Genomic DNA, 13,137 nt, shown 5'->3' on the forward strand with positions numbered 1-13,137 from the left:
TATAAGGGCGGAATGGTGGCAGTGGTTAGCACTGCTGTCTCACAGCGCTAGGGACCCAGGTTTGATTGCAGCCTTGGGTGACTGTGTGGAGTTTGTATGTTCTCCTCGTGTCTGCGTGGGTTTCCTCCCACAGTTCAATGATCTGCTAAATTGCCCCTTAGGATGGGGCTGCAGGAATAGGGTAGGGAATTGTGCCTAGGTAGGGCGGTCTTACAAAGGGTTGGTGCAGATCTGATGGGTGGAATGCCCTCCTTCTGCACTGTAGGGATTCTATGACCTTCTCAAAATGGCAGTAGTGTGGACATCATTTTGCACCTGAAATGGCCATCATTTTGCATCATTTTAGCACAGTAGCAAGACAGATACCTGACTGAAGGGGGAAAGGCACAGCAGGTAGTTATGGACAATAATATCTCCCAGGGTGTCAAGTCTGGGACGGCAGCAAGAAAGCAGTAAAGCCAAGTAGTGCTGAAGAGGGGGGTAAAGGATTGAGATGACAGAGGACCTGCATATGGAGAAGTGAAAGGAGGTGTGACAACAGAAGGGAGTCTCGGAGGAGAAAAGAGAAAAGAGTTTAAAAATAAAGAGCACCAGTGGAAATAGATTGATGGACTCAGGTCTGGAGCGTCAGAGTATGTTGGATGCAGAGATATCACAAGTTACATTGGTCCGTTTACATAGAAATGAGGAAACATAAAATCATCATAGTAAATGGGAAATAGATGGTGATAATAAGAAGCAGTCCAGAGTGAACGTCAGAGGTCCCATGGTGGAATACTAATAATTTAAGAAGGATGGAATGAGCCTGAAGCATAAAATGGCTGGAGTTGTTCAGGGAGAAATGATCATAATGGATGATTTTTTAAAAATGTATTTTGGATTCCTGCATCTTCAAAATGAATGAAAAGCAGCAAAATGTCACATGTCCACTTTTTCTCTTTACAAATATTGCTTTTGAGAAGTAGCTTCCCCTCAGTAAATTATGTCAGATGGCAATTTGAAAGAAACATACCTGACACGATCAACATTGTTCCTTGTCCGTATTGATCTGATAGTATATCTCTTCGTACTCCAAAGACACAATAGTAAATATCGGTGTCATTTTCCTGGAGATTTTTGAGCCTTATGGTGAAGTTTTTTGCTTCTCCCTTAAACTCAATGCGATTGATATATGACTCATTCAGCGTAGTTCTACTCTTGTGGACGTATATCAGATCAATGGGATTTGAAAGTTTTCTTCTTAAATAGACGCCCACAAGTGAATCTTGTTTGGATGAAAATTCGCAGTTTATTGAAACTGATTCTCCCTCTTTCACTTGTTTAATGGAAGTAGATTGGGAGTCTGTAAAATATACAATTAAAAAGTACAGTCACAAAGCTCTGAATCAGATCATGAAAGAAAATTTTCTCTCTGTGTAAATAATCCTTGAAGTAGAAAAATAGAAGGTATAGAAAGCAGGAATGATTCCATGTCATTTCTAATATCTCAGGTTCCTGGAGAAAGATGGCTCCTTTCAGTAGCTGAGAGTCCAGGTGCCATTTTGGTATGTAAGCTCCTGAGTGACATGACTAAAGCGGGTGCCAAGATATCTTAAACTCACACGTCAAACTGGTAAGGCGGACTGACAGCTCAGTGGCCAAGCTCCCTTCATCTCGCAGATTTGAGGCTAGCCTTGTACAGAAAAGCTTGAAAAAGTGCACATGTTTAGTTAATAAGTTGCCGTTTTCCATGACGGAGGGGCATAAGAAGATTTACTGTTCTTGCACAGGAATGAATGTCCGTGTGAGCTCGGGGTGCATGGTGCCATGAAATGACAGTGTGGAGGATATCTATGGTAAACCAATTTTAATTGAAGTGCTTTATTACAATAGTGATTTTTCTCTGCTGGTGTCCAGCTTCAACCGCGCCCACTAGGTGACTATAGTTTCTTATTATTCCTCACCCTCCCGCTGAATCAAGGTGTATCCCCAGATTCCACAGCTGGGGTGTAGGTGGCCTGTTAACTTCCACGTCCTGTTGCCTGTGATGACCTTGGTCGGCGTCCACTGGAAGGCCTGGACCTTGAGGGTCCAGGCGTAATTTAGGTGTTGCTGTGCTGCCCTCCTTAGTGTTTGGGGCTGGAGGTGTGTCGCTGACAGGAAAGGGTGTGTCAGATGGGCTGGATAACATAAGAGTCTCCTGGGTGGAGGGCCCCAGGCTGCGAATCTGCCGATCCTCTTCCCTTCGGGAGCCCCTGGGCTCCTCCATGGGATAGAGGGGCAGTGGGAGTGAGATCCTGATGCCCCGCCGTCCTCTAGCGTGGACAGTCGTCGATTCCCACCAGTGCCTGCACCATATAGTTGAAGCCTTGCACCATGGAGCTCATGCCCTCAGTCATGGAAGTCATGAGCTGAGCCACGTAGTGGACATACCCCACTATTGAGTGCACGTCCTGCGCTAAGGTGTCCACTGTGGATGCCACCCTTGCAGTGTTGACCTTGTTTCATTGGCGTGACGGCATCATCTCCTCAGATAGAAGGACATGGGACTCCACCTGGCCTTGCAGTCTGAGGAGTGATGCTATCACCTTGTACTGATGCTTACAACTCAAACTTTGCAATTTCAGCAGCTGTGGGATGACGGTACAGAGGGGGACATGTTGGCCCCGGGCTCAGCAGAGTTCTGGGCTCCAGCATCCCTCCGAGTGCCAGATCCTTGGGACATACCTGCCGCCACCTGCTGTGGATCATCAGGTGCAAGGTGCTCACTAGTGAGTGACCCAAAAGCTTGCCTGCTACTTAATCCAACTGAAGTGTGAGTGTAATCCAACTGAAGTGCGCTGGTGGATGGTGCAGGTGGCAGCTGTGACATGTACTTGAAGTTAGTCTCCGAATTAACTCCTCCAGAGTTGCTCGGGTCTGTGGTATCCAGAGGGTGCGAGGATGGTTCAGGCTGGTGACTGGTTGATCTGCAAGAGAAGGAAGCTGGCATTTGTACGGGCAATAAATGATGGGAGAAAGTTTACTCACTTCAGGCCTCCAACATAGCTCGATATGTTGAAGGTTCTCACTTTTCTCTGCTGCCCCCACTCCTCCCTCTGCAGAGGTGTAGTCCTGCTCCTCATTGGCCAACTCATGGGCTCTCTCCTTAAAGGAGGTTTGGGTTTCCAGTTTGGCCATGACTCCGGCAGGCTGTACTCGTTCATGACAGTTATAGAGTCAGAGAGTCAGAGAGGTATACAGCATGGACACAGGCCCTTTGGACCAACTTGTCTGTGCCGCCCAGTTTTTACCACTAAGCTAGTCGCAATTGCCCGCATTTGGCCCATATCCCTCTATACCCATCTTATCCATATAATTGTCTAAATGCTTTTTAAAAGACAAAATTGTACCCACCTCTACTATTGCCTCTGGTAGTTTGTTCCAGACATTCACCACAATTTTCTGTGTGAAAGAATTGCCCCTCTGAACCCTTTTGTATCTCTCCCCTATCACCTTAAACCTATGCCCTCTACTTTTAGACTCTGTTACCTTAGGGAAAAGATGTTTTTTTTTTAAAAGTATTTTTATTAAGGTTTTGCAGAATTTTTCATAATAAAACAGTAGTAACAATAATAACAAAACAAACTAGAGTGAACATTAACAAAGTGTAAAAAGAGAATATACAATAACAATTAAATAGATATTACCCCATGGTGGACCACCTTAAATTGAATTAGACTGAGTCTGGCACATGATGAGGAGGAATTAACCCTGCCCAGGACTTCTGCCCACAGACCCGTTTCCAACTCCTTCCCCAGCTCCTCCTCCCACTTGCCCTTGAGCTCCTCCACCGGGGTTTCCTCCGCCTCCTGTAGTTCCTGGTAGATATCCAACACCTTCCCCTCCCCCACCCAGGTGCCGGAGACCACCCTGTTTTGTTATCTTCAGTGGCGGCAGCATCGGAAAGGCCACTTCCTGTTTTTTCAGGAAGGCTCGTGCTTGCAGATATTTAAAGGTGTTTCCTGGCGGCAGAATGTGGTAGTATGACTATGGTACCTGGGAGTGTGAGCTGCTATTGGTGTAGAAGGCTCGCTGCCCATTGGCACAGGTGTTGTCTTCTGATTGGTCGAGAGGAAGGTAGCTCCTCCTACGAGGCAGAGTATAAGAACCCGTGTTTCCCAGCAACCATTGTTCTTTCTGTACTCAAGCTGCTCGGCACACTTCTTGTAGATTAAAGCCTTCGATTCGGACTACTCCGTCATTTCTGTGTTCATTGATCGCGCATCACAGATTAAATTTGTCCTCTAGCGCCTTCAAACTGGGAAAGCTTCTGTCTATGAACAGATAACCCATCCTTCAGATGCCTGCCCTCTGACAGCTCTGAAACCCACCATCCATCCTACCCGGGACAAACCTGTGGTTGTTACATATCGGAGTCCAGACCGACGCTCCCTCCACCTTCTTGTATCTCCTCCACTGTCCACAGATCCGCAGTGTCCACGACCACGGGACTTGTGGAGTAACGGGTTGGCGAGAATAGCAAAAGAGCCGTTATCAAAGCTCGCAGACTAGTATCTTTACATGACGCTCCCACCCCCCCCCCCCCACCCCCGCCCCCCAATCACCCACTTCCTAATCACAGCTATATTGGCCGCCCAGGAGTAGTTGCGAAAGTTCGGCAGTGCCAACCTACCACACACCCCCTCCCCCTCCGACTGTGCTCCAACACCGATCTCCTTCCTCGCGGGGCCTTATTCACCCACACAAAGCCCGTAATGATCCTACTCACCTGCTTAAAAAAGGCCTTAGGGATGAAGATGGGGAGGCACTGAAAGACAAACCAAAATCTGGGGAGGACAGTCATTTTCACGATCTGCACTCTCCCTGCCAGTGACAGCGGGAGCATGACCCACCTTTTAAAGTCCCCTTCCATTTGCTCCACCAACCGAGTCAGGTTGAGCCTGTGCAGGGCATCCCATTTCCTGGCCACCTGTATACCCAGGTAACGGAAACTTTTCTCTACCATCCTGAGCGGCAGCTCTTTCTGTCTCTCCTCCTGCCCCTTGGCGTGGATCACAAACAACTCGCACTTTCCCATGTTCAGTTTGTACCCTGAAAAACTACCAAAATCCCTCAGGATCAGCAGAACCTCCCCCCATCCCCTCCACAGGGTCTGAAATGTACAGGAGCAAATCATCCGCGTATAGCGAGACCCGATGGTTCTCACAGAACCAGTCCCCGCCAGTTCCTCGAGACTCTCAGCGTCACAGCTAGTGGTTCTATAGCTAGGGCAAATAGTAACGGGGAGAGGGGACACCCCTGCCTCATTCCCCGGTGAAGCTCAAAGTATCCGGATCTCAGCCAGTTTGTACCTACACTTGCTACAATTTTACCCAGCCAATAAAGCCCTCACCAAACCCGAACCTCCCCAGCATTTCCCACAGGTACTCCCACTCCTTTCTCTGCGTCCATCTCTGTTACCACCTCCGCCTCCCCTCCCTCGGAGGGCATCCTAATAATATTCAAAAGTCTCCGGACATAGGTATTGAGTTGTCTGCCTTTAACAAACCCAGTCTGGTCTTCCTCTATCACCCCTGGGACGCAATCCTCAATTCTTGTGGCCAGAATCATAGCTAGCAATTTGGCATCCATGTTAAAAAGCGAAATCAACCTGTATGACCCGCAAAGTTCCGGGTCCTTCCCTCGTTTAAGAATGAGTGAGATCAAAGCCTGACATTGTTGGGGGGAGGGTTCCTTTCTCTCTTACCTCATTGAAGGTCCTCATCAGGAGTGGGCTCAATATTTCCGAAAATTTCTTATAGAATTCTATCTGGTAACCGTCCGGCCCCGGAGCTTTACCCGATTGCATGCCCTCTATACCCTTGACAATCTGCAATTCAATCGGGGCCCCAAGCCCCTCCACCAGGTCATCTTCCACCTTTGGAAACCTCAACTGGTCCAAAAATTGCCTCATCCCTTCTGCTCCCGTCGGGGGCTCCGACTCGTATAGCTTACTATAGAGCTCCTTAAAGACTTTGTTCACCCCCCCCCCGGATCCAAGACTATGTTACCCTCCTTATTCTTTACTGCCCCGATTTCCCTGGCCACCTCCCTCTTTCGCAGTTGGTGTGCCAGCACCCTACTCGCTTTCTCCCCGTACTCACAGGCTGCCCCCCTTGCCTTCCTCAGCTGTGCTACCGCTTTCCCTGTGGTCAGCAGTTCAAACTCCGCCTGCAGACTCTGCCGCTCCCTCAGTAGCCCTGCCTCGGGGGCCTCCACGTATCTCCTGTCCACTCGGAGTATCTCCTCTACCAGTCTGTCCCTCTCCTCTCTTTCTCTCTTTTCCCTATGGGATCGACTTGAGATGAGTTCCCCTCTGACAACTGCCTTCAGAGCCTCCCACACCGTTGCCGCTGCTACCTCACCTGTATCGTTTGTTTCCAGGTAATTCTGGATGTTCCTGCTAATACGGCCGCAAACCTCTTCATCCACCAGCAGCCCCACATCCATTCTCCAGAGTGGGTGCTGCCCTCTCTCCTCACTAAGCCGCAGGTCCACCCAGTGTGGGGCATGGTCTGAGACTGTGATTGTTGAGTATTCTTCCCCTGCCACCTTTGGGATTAACGCCCTGCTCAAAACAAAGAAGCCTATGTGGGAATAAACCTTATGAACGTGGGAGAAAAAAGAGAACTCCTTCGCTCTCGGCCACGCGAAATCCAGGGATCCACCCCCCTCATCTGCTCTATAAAACCCTTCAGGTCCTTAGCCACTGCTGGTCTCTTCCCTGTCCTGGACTTCGACCGGTCCAGCTCGGGGTTGATGACTGTGTTAAAGTCTCCCCCCACGATCAGGTTGTGTGACTCTAAGTCCGTGATTTTGCCTAGTGATGCACCATCGATTGCACGTGAGGCGAGTGATTTACCAATGTCAGGCTTTAATTAACTAGAACACAGCCTGGCGATCGTCTACAGTGGAAAGGGACGATCGTCAGGCTTCTGAGCATTTATACCTCGTTGATAGAGGCGTGGTTAACTCAGCCTCTCGGCCAATCGGTCGAGAGGCACATGACCGACCAGGGCCAATGGTAAGCCGACGTTCTGGCCCAATGGCAGACGAGTATGCAGATCATATCATCACATTTACCCCTTACGGAGAAGGAAGGCGGGGGGGGGGGGGGGGATGTGAACGAGACCCGGGGTGGGGGGGGGGGGAAGAACTGATGATATGAGTAGCCGTCGGGAGAATAATTTTCTCTCCGTACCCTTGTCGAATTTGGGGGCTTGCCACTGGCCCAGACATAACAATATTTACAAAAGGAAGTCCATGGGACCGTAGAACTCTAGATGGATTCGATCAGTCGTTTGGTGGTCCTTGACGTCCTGGCCGAGCGCCGTAGTGGAGGAGGTGTCGTCGGATCGGCTGATGGTCCTGCTGATGTCCTGGAGTCCGGGAGCGATAGACTTCGAGTAGTCTCCGTCACCTGAGCTGGCCGTGGAGACGCCATGGATGAGGGATGGGGAAGCTGAGTGGGGTGCTGGGGTGAAAAAGGGGAGGGGGGTCTGTGGTGGGGGGGGGGGCTGCACGCCGGCGGGTGCCAGGTCCCGGAGGGAGACCGTGTCCTGCCGACCGTCGGGGTGCTCCACATACGTGTACTGCGGGTTAGCGTGGAGTAACTGGACATGCTCCACCAACGGATCGGACTTGTGCACCCGCACATGCTTCCGGAGCAAGATGGGTCCGGGGGTGACCAGCCACGTCGGGAGAGGGGATCCGGAGGACAACTTCCTGGGGAAAACAAGAAGACGTTCATGAGGTGTCTGATTAGTAGCAGTACAGAGCAGTGAGCGGATAGAGTGCAGCGCATCGGGGAGCACCTCTTGCCATCGGGAAATAGGGAGATCTCTGGATCGGAGGGCCAGTAGTATGGTCTTCCAGATGGTACCATTCTCCCGCTCGACCTGTCCGTTACCCCAAGGGTTATAGCTGGTCGTCCTGCTAGAGGCGATGCCCCTGTCGAGCAGGAATTGACGCAGCTCGTCGCTCATAAATGAGGACCCCCGGTCGCTGTGAATGTACTCGGGGTAGCCAAACAGGGAGAAGATGGAGAGGAGGGCCTTAATGACGGTCGATGTGGTTATGTCGGGACAGGGAATGGCAAAGGGGAAGCGGGAGTGTTCGTTGACAACCGCCAGGAAGTAAATGTTGCGGTTGTTAGAGGGAAGGGGCCACTTGAAGTCAATGCTGAGACGTTCGAAGGGGCCGGATGCTTTGATCAGGTGTGCGCGCTCGGGGCGGTAGAAGTGCGGTTTGCACTCGGCGCAGATGTGGCAGTCACGGGTTACTGTCCTGACTTCCTCGATAGAGTAGGGCAGGTTGCGGGCCTTAATGAAGTGGTATAGGCGGGTCACCCCTGGATGGCAGAGGTCCGCGTGGAGGGAGCGGAGGCGGTCTATCTGCGCGCTGGCGCAGGTACCGCGGGACAGGGCATCGGAAGGCTCATTGAGCTTCCCAGGACGATACAAGATATCATAGTTGTACGTGGACAACTCGATCCGCCACCGTAAAATCTTGTCATTTTTGATCTTGCCCCTTTGTGCATTATCAAACATGAAGGCTACTGACCGTTGGTCTGTGAGGAGGGTAAACCTCCTGCCGGCCAAATAGTGCCTCCAATGTCGCACGGCTTCGACTATGGCCTGGGCTTCCTTTTCCACAGAGGGGTGGCGGAGTTCGGAAGCCTGGAGGGTTCTGGAGAAGAAGGCCACGGGTCTGCCCGCTTGGTTCAGGGTGGCCGCCAGAGCTACTTCAGATGCGTCGCTCTCGACCTGGAAGGGGAGGGCCTCGTCGATGGCGCGCATCGTGGCCTTTGCGATGTCCGCTTTGATGCGGCTAAAGGCCTGACAGGCCTCCGTCGACGGTGGGAAGGTCGTGGTTTGCATGAGGGGACGGGCCTTGTCCGGTTAGTTGGGAACCCATTGGGCGTAGTATGCGAAAAACCCCAGGCAGCGTTTGAGAGATTTGGGGGTATTGGGGAGAGGGAGTTCCATCAGGGGGCGCATGCGTTCGGGATCGTGGCCTATCACTCCGTTACGCACTACGTAGCCGAGGATGGCTAGGCGGTCGGTGCTGAACACGCATTTATCCTTATTGTACGTGAGGTTAAGGTGTTTTGCGGTTTGGAGGAATTTCTGGAGGTTGGCGTCATGGTCCTGCTGGTCGTGGCCGCAGATGGTGACATTATCAAGGTACGGGAAGGTAGCCTGTAATCCGTACTTGTCGACCATTCGGTCCATCTCCCGTTGGAAGACCGAGACCCCATTCGTGACACCAAACGGAACCCTAAGGAAGTGGTAGAGGCGCCCGTCAGCCTCGAACGCGGTGTACAGTCGGTCACTCGCACGGATGGGGAGCTGGTGGTAAGCGGACTTAAGGTCCACAGTTGAGAAGACCTTGTATCTCGCGATCTCGTTTACCATGGTAGAGATACGGGGGAGAGGATACGCGTCCAGTTGCGTAAACCGATTGATGGTTTGGCTGTAATCGATGACCATCCGGTTTTTCTCCCCCGTCCGGACCACCAGCACTTGGCTCGCCAGGGACTGTTGCTGGCCTCGATGACCCCTTCCGTCAGCAACCTCTGGACCTCGGACCTGATGGAGGATCGGTCCTGGGCGCTGTACCGTCTGCTCCGTGTGGCGACGGGTTTGCAATCGGGGGTGAGGTTAGCAAACAGGGAGGGAGGGTCCACTTTGAGGGACGCGAGGCTGCAGACAGTGAGGGGGGTATAGGGCCGCCGAATTGAAAAGTCAAGCTCTGCAGGTTGCACTGGAAGTCCAGTCCTAGGAGTGCCGGTGCGCAAAGGTCAGGGAGGACAAGGAATTTATAATTTTTAAAAACCTTCCCTTGGACCGTGAGGTCCGCGATTCAGCACCCGGTGATGTGGACGGAGTGCGAACCTGAGGCTAAACCGATTTTGCGTGTTACGGGATGGACAGGGAGCGCGCAGCGTCTTACCGTGTCAGGGTGAACGAAGCTTTCCGTGCTCCCGGAGTCCAGCAGGCAGTCCGTCTTGTGGCCGTTGAGGTGGATCACGTAGTCGTTTTGGCGAGCGTGCGTGGATGAGACTGGTCGAGCTGAACGGCCGCGAGCCGTGGAGAAAATTCGTCGTCGCTGTCCGATTCCATGCTGGAGGGACCTTGCGTGGCAGATGTGGAAGCCGGTGGCCAGGATCCCCAGGTGAGGTCTGTTCCCCAAGATGGCGGCGACCAGGACCCGCACGTGGGGTCGGGGCCCCAAGATGGCGGCGCCCAGGAAGCCCTCGTGGCCGCTGGAGGCGGAGCTAGCGTTGCCGGCGCTGTGAGCGGAGAGGCGCGCAGGCCGGCTCCAGGACGCCGGCTAGGTGCATCAGCTGTGGGAGGAGGTAAGGCGCGCGGGCCGGGTGTGGGGGGCCGGGGGCGGGGGGAGCCGAGTCGCGCTGCGGACAGGCAGGGACCGGGGGGGCCCGGAGAGGCGAGCCGGTCGGGCGCCGGGGCCCGGGGGTGGGGGGAGCCGGTGTCCGGGAGCGGGGGAAGCAGGGCCGCTGCGGGCAGGCAGGGACCGGGGGGGCCCGGAGAGGCGAGCCGGTCGGGCGCCGGGGCCTGGGGGCGGGGGGGAGAAACGTGCGCGGCGGGCAGGCAGAGGCCTGGAGGGGCCGGGGAGGTGCGCATGTCGGCCGGCGGGGCGCGAGTCGGGAGCGGCTGGAGGGGCCCTGGAGGAGAGAGGGAGGCACACAGGCCGTTTGCAGAGGCCTGGGGGAGGGGGGGAGAGTGCTGTGCAGCTTCCAGAAACGCTGCAGCCAGCGTTTTGGCCTGGCAGACCGTGGAGTAGTGGCCCTTCTTCCCGCAGCTCTTACAGAGGGCGGAGCGGGCTGGGCAGCGCGAGCGAGGGTGCTTAGCGTACCCACAAAAGTAGTAGCGGGGCCCCGCGGATTTATCGGGTCGCCTCGCGGCACAAGCCTGAGGGAGGCCGGGAGCGGTGGGTAGCTGGTGGGAAGCGTGCCAGGAGGCGGCCTGGCCAGGGTCATAGGTGCGAGCGCTTAGATCTGCGACCTCCAGGGAGGCGGAGAGAGTCAGCGTCTCCGTTAAACTGATTTCGTCTCTTTCCAGCATCCGCTGGCGGATCACGGGAGACAGCATCCCAGCCACGTAAGCGTCTCTGACGAGTAGCTCCATGTGCTCTGTAGCGGACACCGCTTCACAGGCGCAACCTCTCCCCAGGGCACAGAGGGCCCGGGCGTATTGGTCTAGAGACTCACCGGGGACCTGCTTTCTGGTGGCCAGCAGATGTCGAGCGAATACCCTGTTGATCGGTTTGATGAATTGTCCTTTTAGCTTTTGTATAGCGTCATCATAATCTGTTTCGTCTTCGATTATTGAGTAAGCGTCAATACCCACGCTGGAGTGGAGGACGTGCAGCTTCTGTGCCCCGGTGGGGGGGGGGGGGGGGGTGGTTGTAGATGCCAGGAACCCTTCGAGGCAAGTCAGCCAGAGTTTGAAAAGTTCTGTAGAGTTCGGAGTTTGCGGGCTGATGCGGAGGCATTCGGGCTTGATGCGGAACTCCATCTTCAAAGTTGTAGTTAATTAAATTGATGCACCATCGATTGCACGTGAGGCGAGTGATTTACCAATGTCAGGCTTTAATTAACTAGAACACAGCCTGGCAATCGTCTACAGTGGAAAGGGACAATCGTCAGGCTTCTGAGCATTTATACCTCGTTGATAGAGGCGTGGTTAACTCAGCCTCTCGGCCAATCGGTCGAGAGGCACATGACCGACCAGGGCCAATGGTAAGCCGATGTTCTGGCCCAATGGCAGACGAGTATGCAGATCATATCAACACACCTAGCATGCGTCTCATAAATTCCACATCATCCCAATTCGGAGCGTAGACGTTCACAAACACCAGCCACTTTCCTCCCACTTTCCAATCACCATTATATACCTGCCCCCCTTATCTGCCACAATCCTCCCAGCCTTGAATGCCACACCCTTACGGATCAGAATTGCTACCCCCCTGGTCTTCGAATCCAGCCCTGAATGGAACACCTGGCCTACCCAACCCTTTCTCAATCTCGTGTGATCTGCGAGCTTTAAATGTGTCTCCTGAAGCATTGCTACGTCTGTCTTTAACCCCTTTAGATGTGCGAACACGCGCGTTCTTTTGACCGGCCCATTCAAACCCCTCGCATTCTACGTGATCAGCCTGGACGGGTGGCTAACCCCCCCCACCCCCCCAACCCCCCGCACCCTCACTGCCGACTAGCCATCGCCCTTTCTTGGCCAACCTTGAGCCTGCACTCTTCACTTCCTCGAGCGCCCCCACAGGGAGCCACTGCCCCCGACCCTCAATTGGTAACACAAAATTGATACCTCCTCTGTCAGCAAAGCAGCATCCTCCCCCTCCCCTCCTCCCCCAACAGCCCCACGACCCAAAACCCCCCCGCCAAGCACCAGCTGAGCACTTGCTCACCCCCACTACGCTCCCGAGAGTCAGCTGACCCATGCTGACCCTGGCAGCTCCCGCCGCCCCGGCGCCGATCAGACTGTCGCCTCATTGTCCGGACCCTTCTCCCGACGTGAATAAACCAATTAAACTACCTCTCCAGCCCCAGTGAGTAAATAGTAATACGAAGCGAAAAATAAACAGAAGACACTAACATTGCCCCGTGAGGAGATAATCGAATTAAGTACAGGCCCCCTCCCCCCTCCGTATCTCAACTTTGCCGAAAACACGGCACCCTCCAGCCACCACCACAGCCCTTACACGCACCCGACATTGTATACAATCTTATATTAGAAACGGTACCGTGTCGCCCAGCCCCACCGCTGCATTCCACCAAAGCTTAACTGTCCTTTAATTCGAGTCCAGCTTTTCTTGTTTGACGAATGACCACGCCTCATCCGGCGTCTCAAAATAGTGATGCCGTTCCTTGTACGTGACCCATAGCCTCGCTGGGTGTAGCATCCCAAATTTCACCCCCTTGCTGAAGAGGGTCGCCTGCACCCAGTTGAATCCAGCATGCCTCTTGGCCAGCTCCACACCCAGGTCCTGGTAGATGCGTATCACGCTGTTCTCCCGCCTGCTGCTCGGTTCTGTTTTTGCCCACCGCAAGCAAAGTTCCTTGTCCGAGAAGCGATG

The 13,137-nt window shown here is 53.7% G+C and overlaps 1 protein-coding gene across 1 annotated transcript in view; it reads right to left on the minus strand.

Moving 5' to 3' along the window:
• Positions 1-13,137, minus strand: part of LOC119953407 (T-cell antigen CD7-like) — a 36,163-nt gene that overhangs the window by 12,368 nt on the left and 10,658 nt on the right. Inside the window, exon 2 of the mRNA XM_038777662.1 lies at positions 1,013-1,342. Within this exon, the coding sequence (XP_038633590.1) occupies positions 1,013-1,342 (330 nt within the window). The remainder of the gene's footprint in view (positions 1-1,012; positions 1,343-13,137) is intronic.

This window comes from Scyliorhinus canicula, chromosome 18 (genome assembly GCF_902713615.1).
Source record: "Scyliorhinus canicula chromosome 18, sScyCan1.1, whole genome shotgun sequence".
NCBI lineage: Eukaryota > Metazoa > Chordata > Chondrichthyes > Carcharhiniformes > Scyliorhinidae > Scyliorhinus > Scyliorhinus canicula.